Here is a 22,447-nt window from a genome sequence, read left to right on the forward strand (position 1 = left end):
TTCACAGTCAGAACTTTATTACAATTCTTTCACGTAACATATCCTTATCATTTACCAATTTTTCGTTTGATACTCTTTACAAGTAAACTGGTACTGATATCTTTTTTTACTTTCTTTATTTCTTTCACATCATCCGCAGTCGGAACGTCATTGTCCTTCAAAGGCCTCTTTTTTAGTTTTTCTTGTATTAGCATTTCCATCGCATTTGTTTTCTTGTACAAAGGGTTCGTAGGATCGATATTGTACTCTGCTTTTTCATATACCGCTTTGAAACGATCGTCATCCAGATTCAACGCGAAATCATCTACGGTCGAGCTCCGTTGACGTTGTTCAATCTGTTTCTTTGATTTTTTGAGAATGCGTTTGCGTTTCGACTTCGAAACAGACTTTAGGTCTATTTGCTGCTCCTGAATACTTTTCAAATTGAAATGACTTTTATCATCTTCCGTTTCGTCTATAATCAGCTCGAGTTCAGCTCGCTTGCGGGCTATTTCTGCTTCGTTTTCAACATCCTGCTCGAGAACGTTTCTTTTTTTATCCTTTTTGTTGGACTTTTTCAAATCGAACTCCTTCTCGTCGAATGCAGTTGCAAAAAACGGATCGTTAAGATCTACGCCGTACGGTAGATCTTCATCGGAACTTTCTTCTTTCACTTCGCCGTCACTGTTCAGTTCGCCTCGTTTTTTCTTCTTTTTTAACTCCTTCCTGCGTTTCTTTTTTTCTTTTGCTTTTTCTAACAATTTCTCGAACGGATTTACACCATCCGAATTCTGCTTTACTGCTTTCGAGTCAGACTCATTCTCGGAATCATTTTTGTCATTACCATCATCGTCCACTTTCCAAGTGAATTCCATTTCAACTTTTTCATTTTTGGCGATTTCTTCCTGTTCCTGAAGGTCACCCAGTAGAGCTTTATATCTGGAAATCATATCTTGTTTTTTAGATTTTTTCAACTTTCCATTCACCATTTCCTCTTCTACTTGATCATTCTCGGACTGATTTTCGGCTTCATCGTCGTCCTCACTGCTACTGCAGGCGACATACTTCTGCAAATCCAAATTCGATACCTCATTAATTTTGCCAGCTCGAATTTTCTCGTTAAACTCTTTACGCTCAACATCATTCTCGTCCCAGGTCAATTCAACCTTTGCCTGATTGAGTGCAGTCGTTGTGAAAATCCTTGGTTCGTATTTACCAATCTCCGGTAATTCACTGCAGCTTTCTTTTGGTTCATCTTCAAATTCCATTTCATCTGGGATAAAACGAAGATCAATTTTGTTGGCCGTACTCTCGTACTCAACCCCATCGCACTCTTTGTACAGTTTATCTGCCGTTTCAACACTGTCACACTCAACAACGGCGTAATAGTATTTGAGTCGGTTCAGTTGATACTCTCGGAGCAGTTCGATTTGTCTTTGCTTGGTTTCATCTTCGTCTTCACTAGCTTCAGATTCATCAGAATCGGCATTTCTACCACCAGTTAGCTCCTGTGGACCCCGTTCTTCTTCTTCCTTCATTCGTTCTTTACCGAACTCCGATGGATATATCTAAAAATACGACCGGAACTAATTAAAAATTCAATCGAAAATATGAACAGTAATTTACAGTAACTTTCAAAATTATGGAACCACGTGGGAGGAACGAATTCAACATAACCATGATGTCCACGGCCCGAATTCTATCCCAATCAACATTACAAAGCGCCAATCTTCTCGTGGATTCATCCGTCCTTTCAGCATCGGCATCCAACTCACCCCAAACATGGTCAATAAAAACCTCATCATCCGCAAGTTCGTCATCCTCAGAATCATCGTCGGAAGAACTACTATCCGAAGCAATAGCCCCCTCTCCCCTTGCGTAATCGATTTCCAAATCTTCCAGTCGGGATTTTATCTTATCGGACATGCCCAACGCCTTTTCCTCGTCGTCCAACTCAGGGGCCTCGGAATCGGTGCCACTTTGCCCATCATCCGACTCACCGGTATCTTCCTTCGAATCTGAGTTATCCTTATCTTTTCCAGATCCCTGTTTATCATCATCGTTAATCTCTCCATCCGAAGTTTCCAGCTCGTAGTATTTCCGAAGTTCATCACTTGAGCTCTGTTTCACTTTTCGGCCGTATTTGTCCACCGTATGCTTCACGTTAAACCGTTCATCGTCGAACATGGACTGGAAACGCTTGTCGATTTTGACCTTCTTCTCCGTACGAGGGATTCCTTTGAAACGAGGATCATTCACCAGATGAACAAACCGTTCGTCGCTCCAGATCTGCGAATGGTGCTGTCGGTTGCCCTTTGAGCTGATCGACTTGCCACTATCAGGAGCAGTGGATAGTGGTTTCTGTTTTTTAGTTTTCGCCATAATAGTGAATAATAATAAACGAAAATATCAACAATCGGTCCAGTTCGTTTCACCAGTTAGATTTTTTTCCTTCAACGAATCAATGTTCACGGATTGTAATGCACAACCAAAACAAACCAGCATGCATTTCACATCTGAATTGAAATCTGAATTTAAATTTATTTTGACGTTCGCACAATTCGTGGGGTAGGAAACTAATTTGACTGCACTGAAACGAAAATCTTACTTATATTCATAAGATTTGTCATATGAATCGAATGCGGATTGTATTTCATAAAAGTTATATGAATACTTATAATCTTTATTAAAAATGTACGTAAAATTTAAATAAACGTTACCATAATTATTATCTTTTCGTTTGAGTGTTTGAACAGAATGATTTTACAAGGATAAATTTTTTAATATCACCATTTAATTCTGTTGTAAGTATATCACGTCACTATCAGTGCGGTAAAATTTCATTTTCAATCGAATAATATAAGATGAAAATGAAATTTATGGTCGCTGACCGTCAGCATATCCTTACTAATTCATTTGACTTTTGCTGCCATTTTCAAGTGAAGCTCCCGGAATTAATCGTCAGTTGAATAATCGTACCTAGTCATTTGAAGTTTTGCTTGTTCAGTTTCGAGTGCCAAGTAGTGCAGCTCCTCCATTGTCTTCGCTCTTGGTAGTAAGCAGGTTCGAACGAATAGAATTATAAATGGAGTAAAGTATTAAAAATGAAAACTGAAGGAGGAAACAGTTAATTTATGTGTATTCTGTGATTGATATTTCAGCTATCTGGTTTGTCTTTCATCTATTATATTGAACCAATTCGAATGTTTACATGAACCTAATTTGAAGGCCGCTCTCACACTATTGAAAGAGATATTTTGTTACTTTAAGAGATCAACTGATGGTAGTTAAACTGAGCCTCGAAAGAGAAACGAGTGATGAACTGAATGCTGCCCGTTCGGGCCGTCAGCAAACATTGTGTGTGTCAGAGAGTGAAGTTTACTGCATTAGAGAGATCGTCAATGTGTTCCACATTCAGTTTCAATTGAATTTAATGAAGTTTTACTGCACTGGTCACTATACAAATTCACTATGTATCTCACAACACTATAAATCATGTATAATGAACGTCACATCACATATACGTATTTCAAATACAATTTATATTCATCTTCAGTGTATTAGCGGCTTTTTTAATTACCATAATGAAATTCATAACAATATCGGATACAATATATATGCAAACCCAATGAAATCTTACTTGTTACATGTTTTATATTCATTAGAAGTGTCATATGAATCTTACACAGATGAAATATCGTGAAAGTCATATGATAACCTATGACCTTTAATGGAATTGTACATGATATCTAAATTTGCGATATTTCAATAAATTTTACTTCTTCAAAACCTTTATGAAATTAAGCATGTACAAGTTAGGCGAATCCAGTTCGCTTTCATATCTCATCCAAGTCAGTCGATAAAACAAAACCGCTTACGTTCGGGACAAAAGAAACCAAGTACAGTATTGTGTAGTAAACAATAGAACGACCTCGAAACGAGTGAACCAAACGAACCCAAGAAAGCAGAAGTTCCACAATTACTTAAAAAGTCCACTTTCTTGCTACTTAAAAGTACACGCGGAACTTTTGAGAACTTGGAAGTACAGATCAAGTTCCGCGTGAACTTTCTCGCTGCTTAAGAGTGCACGTGGTACTTTTAGCAATTGAAAGTACAGAACAAGTTCCGCGTGAACTTTTTCGCTGCATAGAAGCTGAACAATGTATTCTAGAAGCAGCTTAGAAGTTCGTTCCGCTGCGTCGCGCGAACTTTCAAGTGTGGATAATTACTTAAAAATGGGCTGCTTAGAATGCTGAGAGCTGCTTAAGCCAAAGCAGTCTCTTTTATCCGAACGTTTTGTTAGTTGGGACCGCCGGTATGCTAAATGGCGTACGTTTATTACACATACACTTGAAGAAGGCTATACCTTCTTATGTGATTTTCGATCAAGATACAAGAATTCCATGCAAATCACTTGTTACCTATGACAATCAGAAGGCCACATGTCAATATTGCCAAAAAGCTGTTCACTACGGTAAGCCATGTGATAAACTGGACAAGAAGACAACCACACCAAAGGACAACGGTGCTTCCTTCACACCAACCCCAAACAACCCCAGTACACCTGTGACAGCCATCAACAACAATGAAGCATCCCCTTCAACGAAACCATCAGTATCCCCTATAGAACAAAGTACACCAGCTGCAGTTAACAACTTACCCTCCAACCAACCAGCAACTGCAACCAATGTACAACAAGGCGCATCTACAGCAACTAGCAATGAAAAGAAGACGGAAATCGACAACAATACCATCGATGCGGCAATGGTTGACGAGACAAACCACGAACGAAGTGCCCCTCAATCCTCGCAGGAGGGAAATGGAAGCTCCTCTCCCCCTAGCAAAATGGTGACAACGAGATCCAACTCAAAAAAAAAATTTATTCATAAAATCGGCTCAATCGGCCACGTAAAGCTTGTACGCATATAGGCCTATAAAAAAAAGTTAAGCGAAAAGTCCATATAACCTAACCCTATATAATTTTAATATCTATTAGATTTTTCATATGGAACGCATGCTGATTATATTTAGTGAAAGTCATGAAAACTTGGAACGGAAGTGACACGGAAGAATTCCGACAAAAAAAAATCACTGACGGCGCACTGAAGGCACTTTCGCTGGACCGTCACGGAACTGAACCGGAACGGAAAGGTGTGAATAGTGCTTTATGGAGTTTGTTTTTGTGGAAAGGCAATGGACATAGCCTGACATTTGGTTACCCCTCGTATTATTCTCCACGAAAGTATATGCGTTATACATGAATATATTTAACAGTGTATATTTTTCTCACCAGAGTAGAGGCGTGCAAAACAGCTCATTTTGGTGAACAGCTCCGAACCGATCAGCTCACTAAAGTGAATCGATTCGATGTATCAGCTCATCAGCTCTTTTAGTTTGAACTTAAGGATCATTTTGTGCGCCGTTTTTCTTATGCACTGGTTTTCTTTCAAATCCATGATCGAAATTGAATCATTGATTTGCAATGATGCAATGAATGCAATGCGAATTAGTTTATCTTTAATTGATGTCGACTAAATTGAATCTCTTAAAGAGCCGAAGATCCGATCAGCTCGTAGCGTGTTCTCTTCGTCATAATGCAGTGAACTGGGTAGCAAATGAGTGAGCTGATGAGCTGCGGTTCTTTTGAAAAGAGCTGTGAGCTGTCAGCTCACTTCAATGATTCGATTCACTGGAACAGCTCAGGAGCGAATTGCCCATCTCTACACCAGAGTAAAATGGTCGCGTGTTTTCTATCGCTACAATAAAAATCGTTCTTTCTTTTGTGCTCGCTAAATTGGTGTATATTATTTGGCTACCGCGTATTATCCTTTTTCCGTGCGGTCGTTCCTCCTCATTTCCACAGGTTATGGGCCCAGGATTCCGGAAAAAGTGATTGTTCGGTGCAAGCGTAATGTACGGTGTTCCGCCCCAGTAAGGGTGAAGACATTGGAAGAACTCAAATAGTGAGAGTAGACTTTCCTCCAGGAGGAGAAGAAAAGAAAGTGAACGTGTTGCATCATGTCCGACGCAAAATTTGCTATTCCAAAGCTTTCGGGAACAAACTGGCAAACGTGGAAAGTGCGGTTAGAGATGCTTTTGTACCGTGAAAATTTATGGAGTGTAGTGTCAGATGATTTACCGGAAGAAGAAGAACGCGACGAACAGTGGTTAAGTGATGATCGGAAAGCAAAGGCAACTATTGTGCTGCTACTGGAAGATAGCCAATTACCTCTTGTAAAAAGATGTGTTCATGCAAGAGATGCATTCGTTGCTCTTCGTGATTATCATGCGAAAACTTCGCGGTCTGTGCGAGTTTCGCTTCTCAAAAAGTTGTGTGCAATCAATCTAGTTGAAGGTGGAAATTTGGAAGAGCACTTGCTCGTTATCGAAGATTTATTCGATCGTTTGGAATCAGCCGGAATGGAGCTAGATAAAGATACTAAGGTGTGTATGTTATTACGCAGCCTTCCTACATCGTTCGATAGCCTGGTGTCGGCTTTAGACAGCCGACCAGATGATGACGTTACATTAGAAGTGGTGAAAGCGAAATTGGCAGATGAATATGGTCGGCGTTTAGAACGCGATAGACGTGGGTGCAACTCTAATTCGGAAAAAGCAATGCGAACAGTGGTCAAGAAAGAAGCGCGTACGTGTCATTTTTGCAAAAAAGCCGGGACATCTGCGGCGTAATTGCAGAAAATACAAGGAATCTGTGAAAAATGAAAACACTACTTCGAAGGATGATAAAAAGGAAGAAAGTGGAAAAGCAAAAGCGGCTCACAGTGAGGTGAAACACGTTGTGTTTACGGTCGGTACTAACTCCCAGCCATGGATAATAGATAGTGGAGCAAGCGCTGACATGACAAATGACAGATCGTTTTTTTTTCGGAGTTAAATGAGTTCGCGGGCGGTTGGATCACGATGGCTGATGGACAGAAAACTCAAATTCTCGGTGACGGGCGCGGTGAGTTGTTCGGATATGACGATTGTGACAATTTGGTTCGTATCGATATTAACGACGTCAAATTCGTGCCGGGTCTTGCAACAAATCTTATATCCGTGGGAAAATTAGCTCAGAATAACATGAATGTGTGTTTCAACAAAGAAGATTGTAAGATTATCAACGAAAATGGTGATACTGTAGTGACCGGTGCTCGTAGTAAAGGTGTGTATCAACTGCGAATCGCTGGTGCTGCGATGAAAGCGACCGAAAATCAGCATCGAGAGAATTGTCAACATCAATGGTACAGAAGGTTTGGCCACCGCGATTGGTTTGCTACAGAGCGTATTCTAAAAGATGATTTGGCTAACGGAGTCAAGGTAAGCGACTGTGGATTAAAAATTATTTGCGAAACCTGTTTGGAGGGAAAATCGGCCCGAGCGCCTTTTCCAGAAATCGTTGAACGAAAATCACAACACATTTTGGATATTGTACATGTTGATCTTTGTGGTCCAATGAAAAATGTGACTCCGAGTGGCAATCGTTACGTTATGCATATAATAGACGATTATAGCCGTTTCACCGTGACATATTTGCTTAAACATAAATCCGAGGCTGCCGACAACATGAAAGACTTCGTGTATTGGGTTGACAATGCGTTTGGTCAAAAACCCCGTATCGTGCGCTCAGATGGAGGAGGAGAATTCGATAATAAGGAACTACGCAAGTTTTATCGAAACCATGGGATAAAACCACAGTTTTCAACCCCATATTCACCCCAGCAAAACGGCGTGGCAGAACGGAAAAATAGATACATAACAGAGATGGCCACTTGCATGCTAATAGATGCAAGGCTTGAGAAGCGCTACTGGGGAGAAGCTGTGCTTACAGCAACATATCTGCAAAATAGATTGCCGTCTAGATCAATTGAGAAGACACCCTATGAAATGTGGTGGGGACGAAAGCCAGAGCTAGGACACTTGCGTGTGTTTGGCAGCGATGCATACGTGCATATTCCTGCAACTAAACGCGTTAAAATGGAAAGCAAGGCGAAGAAATTGGTGTTTGTCGGTTATTCTATGGAGCATAAAGGTTACCGTTTCCTCGACAGAGATACAGATTCTATAATCATCAGTCGAGATGCTCGTTTTATTGAGTTGGGCAATGGTTCGGGTGTAGAAATTCCATTGACAAATAATACGAATTGCGAAAAACGACAAGCTATACCAAAGCAAGAGGAGCTGGAAATTGCATTGCCGAAGAAGGAGGATACATCCGATGATTGTGATCCGTTGAATATTTCGGAAACAGAAGAATTTTACGAAGCTTCTGGCTCTGAAGGTGCAAGACGAATCGTCACTCGAAGATCGGACCGTTCAACTCGTGGTGTGGCACCACGCCGACTTGAAGATTATGTGGTGGATTGCGTAATCGAGAAAGCATCCTTTGCGTTCGAAGAACCCAAGGACTTCAAAGAAGCGATGAAAGACAAGCAATGGTGTAGTGCGATGAATGAGGAGTTCGAGGCACATCGGCGAAATAAAACTTGGGAACTAGTGTCTCTACCGGAAGGTCGAAAAATTGTCGGATCTAAATGGGTTTTCAAACTCAAGCGAAATGAGAAGGGAGAACCAGTGAAGCATAAAGCAAGAATAGTGGCACAGGGCTACAATCAGTGTGCATCGATTTTTGAGATGTATACGCGCCTGTAACTAGGCATGTATCGTTACGTGTTTTTCTCGCGATAGCAGCAAACAAGAATCTCCGAGTTCATCATTTTGATGTGAAGACTGCTTATCTGCATGGTTTACTTGACGAGGAAATCTTTATGAAACAGCCACCGGGCTACGAAAAGAAAGGTCAAACACAATTGGTATGTAGTTTGAAAAAGAGCATCTATGGTCTTCGACAGTCAGCAAGATGCTGGAATCGACGTCTCAATGAAGTTCTTTTACAACTCGGATTCAAGGCGTCGCAGGTTGATCCATGTGTTTACGTTAGAGGTAGTGATGGTGAAGTATATCTCTTGGTTTACGTAGATGATATATTGGTTGCAACATCCTCCGAAAGTGAGATATTAAAAATCTTTGACAGTTTGAAGGCGGAATTCGATCTCACGCATCTGGGAGCTGTGCGTCACTTTTTGGGACTTGAAGTAAAAAGGTATCAGGGAGTTTTTCAGATTTGTCATCAGCAATACATTGACGAATTGGTACGAAGATACGGAATGCTTGAAGCCAAAGGAGCTAAGTCACCTATGGATCCTGGTTACCAGAAGTCTTATGACTCTAGCGAAATTTTTGGAAATGCTACGCAGTATCGTGGATTAGTTGGAGGTCTTTTATATCTAGCAGTGGTCGCTCGACCAGATATCGCGAATACCGCAGCCATACTAAGTCAAAAGTTTAATGAGCCAGCTTAGTGTGATTGGAATGCAGCAAAAAGAGTGCTTCGTTATTTAAAGCAGACCAGTGATTACAATTTAATAGTAGGAGGTGATTCGAAACAACAATTAAATGGTTTTTCTGACGCAGATTGGGCAGGTGACCCTGTTGGTCGCCAATCAACATCGGGATTCGTTTTCTTTTATGGTGGATCACTTATTTCATGGGCAAGCCGAAAACAACGAAATGTAACTCTCTCATCCATGGAAGCAGAGTACGTGGCCCTAACCGAAGCCTGCCAGGAAGCGATCTGGTTACGAAATCTGCTCAGCGATCTTGGTGAATCACAAACGATGCCGACAGTGATTCGTGAAGACAATCAGGGGTGTTTGGCTTTCGTTAAATGCGAAAGACCGAGCCGCAAATCGAAGCATATCGACACCAAACAGAAGTTTGTTCAAGAGTTGTGCAGCAATAAGATTGTTAAGTTGGAGTATTGTTCAACGGATTCAAATATAGCTGATATCATGACAAAACCGTTAGGAGCAACAAAACACGTAATATTCTGTAAATCACTCGGTTTAACCCAGTAATTTGTAGGCTACTGTACATTGAGGAGGAGTGTGGAAAGGCAATGGACATAGCCTGACATTTGGTTACCCCTCGTATTATTCTCCACGAAAGTATATGCGTTATACATGAATATATTTAACAGTGTATATTTTTCTCACCAGAGTAAAATGGTCGCGTGTTTTCTATCGCTACAATAAAAATCGTTCTTTCTTTTGTGCTCGCTAAATTGGTGTATATTATTTGGCTACCGCGTATTATCCTTTTTCCGTGCGGTCGTTCCTCCTCATTTCCACAGTTTTTACAAAAGAATAATAATTATTGTGAATCGTCCTTAGGGATGTCGCAAATTATTTATTCGATTATCTGGGTTATTAATCGATTACTCGATTATTCATTCGATTATTACTATGGGATTTTATTCATTATTCGATTAGCTCAATAATCGAATATAAGTTTTTAGCTATTCGATTAAATATTACTCGATTATCTGGGTTAATAATCGATTGATCGATTAATCGATCGATATTACGACATCCCTAATCGTACTACTTATGGTTGAAGAAGGAAATGTGTACTCAATATTCATAGGTGCTCCAGGCAATTTTCTAGCAAGTTTCGCATCACAGTGCTACTTTAAAACGCTGACAAGACGGCTCATTCAACTTTCTTCAAGGATCTATCCTTACAGACCATGGAACGGTATGTTTCAATACTTCGTCTGACTATAGTCAGATGATATAAATTTAAAATTTTTAGTCTCGGGATCACACTTCACCAAAAATATCAGGACCACTATTTTTCCTTAGATCCTGAAGAAAAGAAGTATAGTTTACGATGATCTGCTATTCGTAGAGTATCTGATTGATATGATTATCTGATCAGTTGTATGTTCGAGCCCCGACCTGGAAGAATTCTTAGTGTCAGTAGGATCCATAGTACTACCCATGGAATTATTCTGTACACTAATAATCGACTGCGAAGTCTGTTGAAACAGGAAGGCCAAATTCTACAAAAGGAATGTAATGCCAAGACTTTGCTTTTTGCTGATTCGTCTGGTAACAGTGAACATTCGATGAAACCAGTCAGTCCTAAAGAAGTAAGTGTAGTTCAAATATTAAAGTAAATTTATATAAGGATACGATGGAAGATTTTCAACATTAAGTTCCATGAACAATAGAGTACTTATTATATAAAATTGTAAAAAACTTGACAATTCATACTTCGTTCTCAGAATTCGTTTTACAGTGTCAATATTGTGGATGACGAACTTTTCTGTTTTATCAACGAAAAATAGTTATATGATGAGGTTAGGTCAAAGACGAACTCAAGATTACAATATCCCATCGTGAACCAGTATACTAACAAAGACATCATATGATCAAGATATCCAGTTCTGACATTTCACGAACATCTTGTTAGCGACATACTTTTTCGCAAGCATTGCACCTTCAGACGAGTCCGCATTAAATTTTGTACATACAAATATAGAGGAGAAATATGTCAAATTCGTGCGCGCCAAAATAGCAGCACTGCGCACCCATACAACTGACATAATATGTTCAATGATATACCGTGCGATGGCGTAACAGTTCGGCTGAAAAGTTCGTATCGTTTAATAGAAACACACATTTTTTTGCCAAAATTCGTTTTTATTATTCAACATAATTGCCATCAGAGGCGATACAGCGATTATAGCGATCTTCCAACTTTTCGATACCATTTTTGTAGTACGGTTTGTCCTTTGCCTCAAAATAGGCCTCAGTTTCAGCGATTACCTCTTCATTGCTTCTAAGTTTTTTACCAGCGAGCATTCTCTTGAGGTCTGAGAACAGGAAAAAGTCACTGGGGGCCAAATCTGGAGAATACGGTGGATGAGGGAGCGATTCGAAGCCCAATTCGTTCAATTTCAGCATGGTTTTCATCGACTTGTGACACGGTGCATTGTCTTGATGAAACAAAACTTTTTTCTTCTTCAAACGAGGCCGTTTTTTTGAAATTTCGTCCTTCAAACGCTCTAATAACGCTATATAATAGTCACTGTTGATGGTTTTTCCCTTTTCAAGGTAGTCGATGAAAATTATACCATGCGAATCCCAAAATACAGACGCCATAACCTTACCGGCCGATTGTTGAGTCTTTCCACGCTTTGGGTTCGGTTCATCGCGTGCAGTCCACTCAGCTGACTGTCGATTGGACTTCGGAGTGAAGTGATGGAACCATGTTTCGTCCATTGTTATATATCGACGATCGGTTTCGGTTTTATTTCGATATAACAGCTCCAAACACTGCTCAGAATCATCAATTCGTTGTTGTTTTTGATCGATTGTGAGCTCACGTGGCACCCATTTTGCACAAAGCTTTCTCATATCCAATAATTCGTGAATAATATGTCCAACACGTTCCTTTGATATCTTTAGGGTGTCAGATATCTCGATCAACTTCACTTTACGGTCATTGAAAATCATTTTGTGGATTTTTTTCACGTTTTCATCGGTAACAGCCTCTTTTGGACGTCCACTGCGTTCATCGTCTTCGGTGCTCATATGACCAGTACGAAATTTTGCAAACCACTTACGAATTGTTGCTTCGCCCGGTACAGAGTCTGGATAACACTCATCAAGCCATTTTTTGGTATCGGCGGCACTTTTTTTCATCAAAAAGTAGTGTTTCATCAACACACGAAATTCCTTTTTTCCATTTTTTTCACAATAACAAAAGTAGCTTCACTCAAAATGCAATATCTCACAAACTAATAATCAGACAGCTGTCAAATTTATACACGTATCTTTTGAAGGTTGGTACTAACTGAAAATGGTATGGATTTAATTCTAGTGGCGCCCTCTCATAGAAACGATACGAACTTTTCAGCCGATCTGTTACACGAGCTGAAATTTGAGTTCTCTCTAAGCCGACAGGGTTTGCTGCTTAGTAATAGTGTAAAAACTTTTTATACCTTTCGCTAATAAGCGTCGATAATCATTGCAAGGGGCGAAAATACCAAGGCAACACTTAAAGAATCCAGCCAACTCTTCTACGATCGCTGGGCTGCTCATGTGGCAAGCTTTGAACTAAGCAAAGATGATAATTTTAAGAAAATTTTGCATCAAGAAAGTACTGCTGTTTGTTTTTTGTATATTTCCTTTAGTTAAAAAAATTGATCATCAATGATCCAGTAACATTCGGTGGTGTACTTGTTTGATATTTATGGGGAAAACATAAGAGTCAATATCAAATTCGAAGAGGTTGGGAGCTGTTTTCAAATGTGGGAAATTTTTAGTTTTTATGGTAGGATTCAGAGGTTAACTTAAATCAAGTTTGTATGTGGTTTCAAATTTCATCCTCATGTCAGTAGTTTTGTAACAATATTGCCTGTGGTTGTCAATATCTTTGAGTCGGCTGCACAACGAATACATGTCAATTGAAGCAAGAAAATGTCTCACTTATACCTTTTTATTAATAAATAATTACGAATATCACAACATAGTTGACTAAGCGTCACGATTAAACCGCTCCTGCTTGATTTTATACCTGCCATTAGATAACAGCGGATCAGTTTTGACATTGTGTCCTTCAAACGAACCAAGTGATTCATCAATCACAGGCTCGTCGTCACTGCTGTTCGCTTCATTCCCGTCAGGCCATTTGGGCCTTTTCGAGGGACATGGTTTTTCTTGCATTATTCTCCGAAACTCGTGACACCTTTTCTCGAGCAGCCCCACCCGACGATCTAACGTTTCCACCAAGTCTTTGATTTGAGTCACAGTCTGCCTAAGAGCGTACACTTCGTCCTCAAACCCAAGCCCATCGGAAGTGCGCTTCCGTTGCGTTGACCCTTTTAATGCTTGATAGGTCTGGTTTTGTCGTTCGGCGAAGTATTGGAGCAAATGATCTGGCGGTGGCGCGTAGCAAAGTTCACTTTGCTGCCGGATGGGTGCCTGTAGAATAAATCGTGCCCATTTTCCAAATGCGTCGACTGTATTCGGTACCAACCGGTGGAGGTGTATTTTTTCTAACCGCTTCGTCAGACTTGGCAGTTTCTGTTCGGTGCTTATTTCTCTGACGACTTTTTTTGAAGGAATAGTTTCTTCTAACGGACTTATAAGTAGCTGTTGCTTAGCTATCTCGTATGCGGGTCGTGAAATAACGTGGTTGGAGTATATGTAAAGCTGGAGCGTTATGGTTTTGTGGGCCCATCCCTGCAATCGAAATTCCTCGACATCCTTCACCTGATACGTCCTCTTCGAAATATGATCCTTGAATGCGACGTATATCGGCAGGTCTTCTTTAGTGGGTGTCATCTTTTGCGACCACACAGGCTCATTTGGTGATTGAAATTCAATAGCCCTTCTGATATGAGGTTGTATTAGCTCAAATAGATATTGCAGAAACTGAGCCGGTGTGTCGCTACGAATAGTCCAGCTACACACTTCTGGTCCATGAGTCTGTCCACGGTAGAGCAATTTATGTACTGCAAACCGATTTGATTTGGTTGCCTCTTCTGGACCTATGGTCTCATCTACTACAACATCCTCATGCGGAACAGCAGCCACGTCCTGCTCTATAGGCATATCGTCACTAACTGACTCATCCAATAGAGTTTCTACGTTTGATTCCAGTATACTTTCGTCGTCGTTCGATTGGCAATCCAAAACGTGCTCAGGATCATCCATCATGCTAAAAAAGATTTCAGATGTAATAACAAAAAATCCTTATTTACTAAAGCTCTGGTTTGAATATCTGTGGTATTTCAGCATTGAGAAACCGCAAACTACTGACAGTCTGGTACTGTTAGCAAACAAGTTTTTTTTGACTTTCCTTTCTGCACATGTAAATTATCAATATTTTCACACTTACCTCATTTATAATTGTTTTGTTAAACTTTTGCAAGAATACTACGTAGTAAATATAAGTCTTTTTCACAAAAAAATGCCAAATTACAGCGCTTATTTTACGTTTTTGGTTCGTCAACCACAATCGGGCGTCGGGCGGGTGACGGCGGCGCATGATTTGCTTCCCATATAGGGAGGGAGCCAACAATTGCTGATTCCATGCAATTTTTGGGTAATCGTCAATTTCATTCCCCTCAAATAAACAAACATTAACACGATGTCGAAAAATTGTTAATAATTCAAGTCTTTTTCGTTGCATGTACACGCAGAGTAATTGCATGACAATACATAACACATTTTCTTTACAAAAAATATTTGATTCATGATTTCTATCTTGACCGCACCGAATCGTTGGCTAGTATAAAAATCAAAATACCAGGGCTAGATTGTGGTACACTGCTAAAAAGCAACTCATTTTTCAAAAGTGTTGCTCTACATAAGTTCTATGTATCTAGCAGGCCCGTGCGCAGGAATCATCCATGGGGGGGGTTTCAAGGGGAGAGGGGGGTATCCAAAAGGCGAAAAGGCGGCTCATCCACTATATTGATAATGTAAAACGAATTCTGACAGGGTCGTGTGCAGAAATCATTGAAGCGGGGGTGGGGGTGGGGGGGGAGTCAAGTTATTTGCATTTTAATATAATAAGTACTCCATTGTTCATGAAACTTAATTTAAAAAAAATTCTTCATGGGGGGGGGGGGGTTAAAACCACCAAACCCCCCCCCCCTGCGCACGGGCCTGGTATCTAGGCAAACACAGAAATCAAGTTCATTTCATTTGTTTTAAAAAGTTTAGCGCATAAATATAAAGTGTGTCGTCATATGTCACCTGCGAGTGCCATCACATTTGAATCTTAAGTGTGGACATTTTGATATCGAATGCTTTGAGCCTAAGAGTAAAGTGTGTAACTTTATGACATAGATCAATGTGACAACACGTCAGTTTGAAGTGTCGCGGTCTTGATGATTATATGTTTTTTCAATAATCTTCATATTGGCTGACAATTGCGGCAACATTAAGTATCAAACATAGAAATAAAAAGAAAATGGCAGGAAGAATATTGGTGCAAGTAATTTCAATTGTCTGACTGAACGACATATTTTAGAGACTGTGAACAGTAAGTATACTCATAGAAATTCCCAAAAAGCCGTATTAGCATGTGACTGTTTGGTTTTGGTTACTTTCTTCTCAAATAGTTACTGTACATGTCTCATGTTCTCCTCGCAAATCTTCGTAATCTTTGTCTCGATAATTTCAGGTTTCGTTGCCTGAAATTATCGATAATCGTTTATTGCTGGGGTATTACCGAAAATATTAGCGATCGCGTCACAACAAAAGGATAAGGAATTAGACTTGCTTGTTGAGGCTTTTGTTTAATTTATTAAGTGCTGTTTTTTTTTATTTATGTGACACATGAATTTTGTCAGGCAATGGAATTACGGATCGTCGAACAACATCATTGAGTTCATACACGGCAAGGTTTTTTTGTAGATCGGCGAGAACAAAATTGTAAATTTAATTAACCTGAATTAATTATTTTTATGGAATAAATTATGTTTATCATTTTATTTGAAACCTAATAATTGATGACATTTCAATATAAAGATTTTTCTGCATTTTCCGACTATTAAATTGCAAATGTCAAGCAAATTGATTATTAAGTGTAATTCATTTAAAATATATCTACTGTTCGATTGATGAAATTTAAGTGTGATATTAATAGGTTTTAACATGATTCCTTTTACAACAGATTTGAAGTGATTAACACTTCACTATTTTCACCTGTAGCTGTTAGCGGAATAACAAACTTAAAAAACCGGAAAACAAACTTATAAAACCTATACACTGAAGAAGGATGTAAATAACATTCCGAAATACGCGTATCTGTATTGTAACGTTTGTTAGGCTTCATTAAAGTGTAGTGACTTTGTGAAAGTGTAATAACATGACAATGAAATAGTGGAATTAAATGGTACATAAATAGTGCAACTATTGATTAACACTTGCAATTTAAGTGTCGAGCCATATGCGGCGAAATTAAGTGAAAACAAAAGACATCAGTCAGTGATTTTTAATCAGTGTATTTGAAAACGAATATAAATCGAAATAAAAGTTCATAGCTCGCTGAAAGTTAAGCGAAATTAGTAAACTGTGATTGTATCATTTAGGGATTAGCCAAATTTTGTGCTAGGGCATGATATGTTGTAATAACAAAAAAATGCAGGTGATTAAAATAATTATAAAGAACTTCTTCTGAACCATCTGACATGAAACCACTATGGCTAATATCGTTGGAGTATAGTTTTGTATGACTATTATATGATGCTCTAACCACCTACTATAATAAATGAGCGAGTTAAAATGTTTTATTTCGCGTAAGGCCACCTAGATTATTTTCATCCACAATTAAAGTAGCTCTATCTTCTATGGAACATAACATCTATTTTTCCTACCAAATACAATTGTGACCCATCATACGCATTGTTAAATATGAATATTGCACTCATTGTTTCTCGCATTCAATTTATGAATATTCCGGACCAATTCAGAGTCTTGGGTTACATCTACACGTTGGATCTAAAATTAAGTTTGTCGAATAGATAGAATACATTCTTTTTCTTTATCATACACGAGGATAATAACTGTGGGGATATTTCACTGAGTGGGAGTAATGATAAAATGGACTATAAACAAACCATTTCTTTTATCGTTTCCGCAAAAAATATGTTCCGAGAAAATTAATTTCTACGCTTCGCATTCAGCTCATCATTGCGTCAACAGTTTATGTTGAGCTGCTAACGTCACCTGATGGTTCAACATAAACTGCTGAACAGACGTAAAATATTTACTATTTCCAAATCACTTATTTGCACCGAAGTGCCATGTCTACACTGACGTGCCGAAGGAGTAAAACAAATTAGCTTATCGAAATTTATAAAATTGCTATTTTTGTATGGTAACGTTACTTAACAGCCTATTCGGTATATTGTAATATCGGGTCTGACCATAACGACATTAGTCAATTAGATTACCCGAAACGTCGATTTATCGTTTTCTATACACTAAGAGAAAATGAAACGGAAATGTAATCTATATTCGAAATACCATTCCTGTGGACGTAAAGATATTGGTCCGATTTATTAGGGGCTATCCTAATTAATTAATTAATTACCTGGTAGCATGTAAATCCCCGGTTGATTTTTCAGAAGGCTGTAACACAGACTAACAGACAGGACACTCAAATTAGATTCTTCAATCATTTTAACGGTCATTTCGAATATTTCTTTATTTGGGACAGTACTCACATGTGCCATTATGGCGCCACGTTACCCTATCAAAAACATCCTGTCTGTCATCTAGACTGTGTTTATTTTTTTCATTTACCAACAGAGTTGCCATTCATACAGAATTACCTGTGATGTATTGATTTGTATACGTCCATGCGAATTTCATGCAGGATACAGATTTAATACATATTGCCAAAACTATATACAGAATTGTGCCTACTTCTCATCCTCCAACGCAATACAAAATCGAACCCGTTTTGTAACAATATTTACTTGCTTCTGGTCTGCCGCCACTTAATTTCGGGTGAAAACTACCAACACAATAAAAAATAGTCTAGAAGAACAACGTTGAGTCAAATAAATGGTTACCTTCCAACATCGCGAAAAAGTTAAATATATTATCAATGTAGTGTAGTGTATGTGTAGTTTATTGTGACGATTCATTTTCAAATATTTTGATGAAATCAGGCATCCCTGCAAGCAGCTGATCCCCACATTATCGAAATGACGGAATGCGTAATGAATTCTTACTCGACTGCATGATTTTTCAGTGCTCGATCGGTTCAGTGCTAGAATTTTCGCCTGAGTTGGCTGCTCGATCAACCTGATTGACAGTGACATTATAAATGTCATTGAATATTCGCTCATTTTATGAATGTGTTAGTGTAAAATTTAGGCGACTTAATCCATTTCATTACACTCCAGCTAGAGGAATGGATGATGCTGACTAAGGTAGGTCGTTTTGTTAATTTTCAGCGAATTTCAACAGTTTCTGTTGGAATTCTAAGAAGAACTGGTTATTTACTAGTTCTGTATATCCAAAAAACATGAAGATTTCAATGTGTATAATCAGTTATGTAATGTTTTCATTTAAAAATAAACTGAAAGTCAGCACGAAAACGTGCAAAATCGGGAAAGAAGAAGAAGAAGACAAATTGACAATTCAGTCCGCATCTTCTCACTCAATTCCGACTGATTTCCGAATCAACCGGTTGTAGGCGAAATTCATTCGGAATCGGTTGTTGCACTGCCCGTAAAAAAATAAACCATTGATTTTACAGCATAGGCAATTGATTCACAATTACATATATGGGTTACAATACATTTGATTGTATCTTGATAAGATTTTTTTCATTTCCAACCATTCAATTTATTGTTTCTACGATTCTACAATTGAATTTATTGTACACGTAGTGTTTCAAACAATATGCAAACAGTACATTTGATTGTTTTCCAAGAACACATGTATGAGAAAATTTCATGATTTGAATTGTTACGATACCTAACAACCTATACATTCTATTGTAAAAAGCAAGCTCACAATTAATTGAATAGTGCAAAACAATACATTAAAATATTTTTCAATGGTCAAAGCCAAATTGTGGCAGGTTTTGTAACAGTAAATCGTATTGTTTTCCTACAATATTTTTTATTCGGGTGGAGTTGAAATTGATTCGGAATTCATTATGATTTCCACATGAAATTCCGAATGAAAATTTCTCGCCGATTCGGAATTGATTCGGAATTGATTCGGAATTCATTCGGAATCCATTCGGATCTGATAATGTGGGGATCGGTGTTGACAAACGAGGGGAAACCAACTAGTAAAAAAACTTTTACATAACACAAGGGGTGTACAGATAGTAAATAGTTCGCGCAGTACAATATAGGTGGAACTAGTACATCACGAAAAATTATTTTTATAAGAATTTACTCATACTGTCATGTCTGTTAGTCTGTGGCTGTAAGTCAAGTGACAGTCTCTGTTTGTTTACTTTCTCTTCTACCAATTACCAAGAGGTTTCCACGTTTATCACTCAACTTTTTGCATAAAATGATACCTGAAACTATCGACTTTCAAACAGTACTGTGAAATCCAAGAAAATCTTTATGATCCCATCACAATGATCGAAAGAGAAAGTAAACAAAGAAAAAATGTCACTGCCTTACGGCGGCCTTCTGAAAAATCAATCGAAAATTAACAGAAGTTAACTGTTAAATACTTATTCGGTTCCGTGTACAATCTGGTCACCCTGAACACAGCAATGGAAAATTGAAAACATGCATGCTTCCGTTTGACAGTTCTAGATTCATGTAACCGTATTTTGATTGCACTTTCGGATTCCGATTCGTTTGGCTCGGATTGACGAGCGAATTATCAATCTAGTCGGTGTCGGTCAATGCGAATAATGAATCAAGTATGTCGACTAACCTGGCGACCTCGGCATGCTACGGGTTTAAATATATTTCCGAGTTCTTTGCGACGATCTGTTTCATTAGCAACTGCAAAGTATGCTTTCACGGTGCGGCAAATCAGTGGTAAGATTTGATTATTTGCTGTGAATCAGTGCGTCAAATTTATCTTCCTTGCATTCCAGAAAACTGTCATTCATTCGAAACAATGCTTACCAACCGACGAGCAGAAGCTCGTCGAAGTATTTTGGTACAAGTCAGCTCAGAACGATCGTATCCAGAGCTATGGTCGTATTGTTCCCAGTTCGGATCAATAGCTAGCTCTCATCACTACAGAGTAGGTGGCAGTGGGTTCGGTTTCGGCGAGGACGAATCTGACTGTCATTATGTACTGGTAGAATTCGGCGCACCGGATGCAGCCGAAGCTGCCATGCATTCAGCTGTGTTCAACGAAGAGAAACCTGGCGTGCGAGCAAGATCAGTTTTTCTGTGGTTCAGAGCTGCACCGAAACCTAGATTGAATGCACAAACGGTTAAATCTCACGAAAGTATCAAGAGCAATCTGAGCAGTATTAACGGCACACAAATGATACAAGATGATGACCTGAAAAGCTTACTTCTCTCAGCTGAAAGCATCGAGGATCAGATACAAATTCTACATCGCACGACATGTTTGAATGATTTGGGAAAAAGATTACGCTTTCTAGCGGCTCGTCAGGTGGAGACATCTCTACAAGGGATTTTCCCAAAGGCAATGGCACACCCATTCGGCTCATCGGTAAATGGGTTCGGGAAAATGGGTTGTGATTTGGATTTAATATTGGATCTTGATTCTGAAACTGCGCCAAATCAGAGTCGGGACCTTCGTCTTGTTTATCACACAAAAGCGTCGAACATCAACGAAAGGTCCCAGGTATAACGATTTGATTACTGGGGCTATAAATTCAATCAGTTTTGACACTTCAACACAGGTCCAACGTCAGCTGGAATCAATCGGTGATGTACTGCAACTGTTCCTGCCCGGAGTCAACAGCGTTCGTCGAATATTGAAAGCACGAGTGCCGATAATTAAATACCACCATGAGCATCTAGATCTGGAAGTAGATTTGACGATGAGCAACATGACCGGCGTCTACATGTCAGAACTGCTCTACCTCTTCACCCAAATTGACAACCGAGTTCAGCCCCTCACTAGCTGCGTACGGAAGTGGGCACAATCGGTTGGTTTAACCAATCAAGCTCCTGGATTTTGGATTACCAACTTTTCACTAACCATGCTCGTCATGTATTTCCTACAGCAACTGGGTGACCCAATCCTGCCATCGATCAACAAATTAATGCAAAATGCGAGCAAAGCTGATCTGCGTTTCTCTGTCGATCATATTAGTTGCGTCTTTCTTCGCGACGTTGGTAAACTTAACTTTAAAAGCCAGAATACTTCTACCGTGGAGGAATTGCTGCTGGAATTCTTTCAGTTCTATTCAAGCTTTGACTTCAATCAACGGGCGATTAGTTTGAACACCGGTTCGTCTATTCTCAAACCAGACCACAGTCCAATGTATATCGTGAACCCCCTAGAAACCGTCCTCAACGTGAGCAAGAACGTGAATCTCGAAGAAACGGAACTCTTCCGAATACAAGTTCGGAATGCACTTTGGCTTCTCGATACTCACGACAAATTCACGACAACCAGCGGTGATGATTGGGGTCTGGTTAGCTTATTTGGAAACAGTAAAACCAAAGATAGGATCACTCCTCAGATGTTTTTCACCAAGCGGTTGGTGAATGTGAAAGACATCCTAGAAGGAACCATACCGGAGGACAAACTAGAATACAAAAATCAGCAAGTGAAGGAGCGAATAGCGAACATTCAGAAGACGACCCGAGAGGAGATTAGCAAACTTGCTAAGAAGTCACTCAACGGTGCCGGTGAAATGGCAAACAATGGGTTTAAGCTGAAAAGGAAGGCTAAACGACGGTGATAATAGGGACCGTGCGAGACTGTAGGTTTTGCTTTGAACTTTGTTGGACATTTCCAATATTCAATCGTTAGATGAAATGCATTCGAAGAGTGTAGAAAAAATTTACTTGTTTACACTTGTACGATTGAAGGAAGAAAGATGTATATACAGACTGCACGTAACCATTAAAAATCTTTTGTATTGGGTTATATTGATTTCCTCTGACTTTCGCCATTTTCTT

The 22,447-nt window shown here is 39.2% G+C and overlaps 4 protein-coding genes across 4 annotated transcripts; 2 read left to right on the forward strand and 2 right to left on the reverse strand.

Annotated features, from left to right (window-relative positions):
- LOC131431320 (ESF1 homolog) lies at positions 1 to 2,500 on the reverse strand. The gene is made up of 2 exons (XM_058596953.1): positions 1,606 to 2,500; positions 1 to 1,547 (listed from the first exon to the last, which is right to left on the reverse strand). The coding sequence occupies exons 1-2, from the start codon at positions 2,359 to 2,361 to the stop codon at positions 48 to 50; spliced, it is 2,256 nt and encodes a 751-aa protein (XP_058452936.1). The 5' UTR covers positions 2,362 to 2,500; the 3' UTR covers positions 1 to 47.
- Positions 2,501 to 5,997: 3,497 nt separating this feature from the next.
- Positions 5,998 to 6,669, forward strand: LOC131427106 (uncharacterized). The gene has a single exon (XM_058590030.1). The coding sequence runs from the start codon at positions 5,998 to 6,000 to the stop codon at positions 6,667 to 6,669; it is 672 nt and encodes a 223-aa protein (XP_058446013.1).
- A 6,345-nt stretch (positions 6,670 to 13,014) lies between these two features.
- Positions 13,015 to 14,871, reverse strand: LOC131432417 (uncharacterized). Its single transcript, XM_058598664.1, has 2 exons — positions 14,731 to 14,871; positions 13,015 to 14,550 (listed from the first exon to the last, which is right to left on the reverse strand). Exons 1-2 carry the CDS (start codon positions 14,733 to 14,735, stop codon positions 13,365 to 13,367), a joined length of 1,191 nt encoding a protein of 396 aa, XP_058454647.1. The 5' UTR covers positions 14,736 to 14,871; the 3' UTR covers positions 13,015 to 13,364.
- Positions 14,872 to 20,132: 5,261 nt separating this feature from the next.
- LOC131432168 (poly(A) RNA polymerase, mitochondrial) lies at positions 20,133 to 22,415 on the forward strand. Its single transcript, XM_058598281.1, has 3 exons — positions 20,133 to 20,371; positions 20,431 to 21,158; positions 21,217 to 22,415. Exons 1-3 carry the CDS (start codon positions 20,233 to 20,235, stop codon positions 22,225 to 22,227), a joined length of 1,878 nt encoding a protein of 625 aa, XP_058454264.1. The 5' UTR covers positions 20,133 to 20,232; the 3' UTR covers positions 22,228 to 22,415.
- The last annotated feature ends 32 nt before the right edge of the window (positions 22,416 to 22,447 follow it).

This window comes from Malaya genurostris, chromosome 2 (assembly GCF_030247185.1).
Source record: "Malaya genurostris strain Urasoe2022 chromosome 2, Malgen_1.1, whole genome shotgun sequence".
Taxonomy (NCBI): domain Eukaryota; kingdom Metazoa; phylum Arthropoda; class Insecta; order Diptera; family Culicidae; genus Malaya; species Malaya genurostris.

Bases quoted from the DNA above. Each gene is read 5' to 3' on its own strand.
- LOC131431320 (XM_058596953.1), bottom strand. From the start codon at position 2,361: ATGGCGAAAACTAAAAAACAGAAACCACTATCCACTGCTCCTGATAGT. The intron at 1,548-1,605 runs GTAAATTACTGT...TCGTATTTTTAG, and splicing joins CCATAATTTTGAAAGTTACT to ATATATCCATCGGAGTTCGG.
- LOC131432168 (XM_058598281.1), top strand. From the start codon at position 20,233: ATGCGAATAATGAATCAAGTATGTCGACTAACCTGGCGACCTCGGCAT. The intron at 20,372-20,430 runs GTAAGATTTGAT...CTTGCATTCCAG, and splicing joins CACGGTGCGGCAAATCAGTG to AAAACTGTCATTCATTCGAA. The intron at 21,159-21,216 runs GTATAACGATTT...ACTTCAACACAG, and splicing joins ACATCAACGAAAGGTCCCAG to GTCCAACGTCAGCTGGAATC.
- LOC131427106 (XM_058590030.1), top strand. From the start codon at position 5,998: ATGTCCGACGCAAAATTTGCTATTCCAAAGCTTTCGGGAACAAACTGG.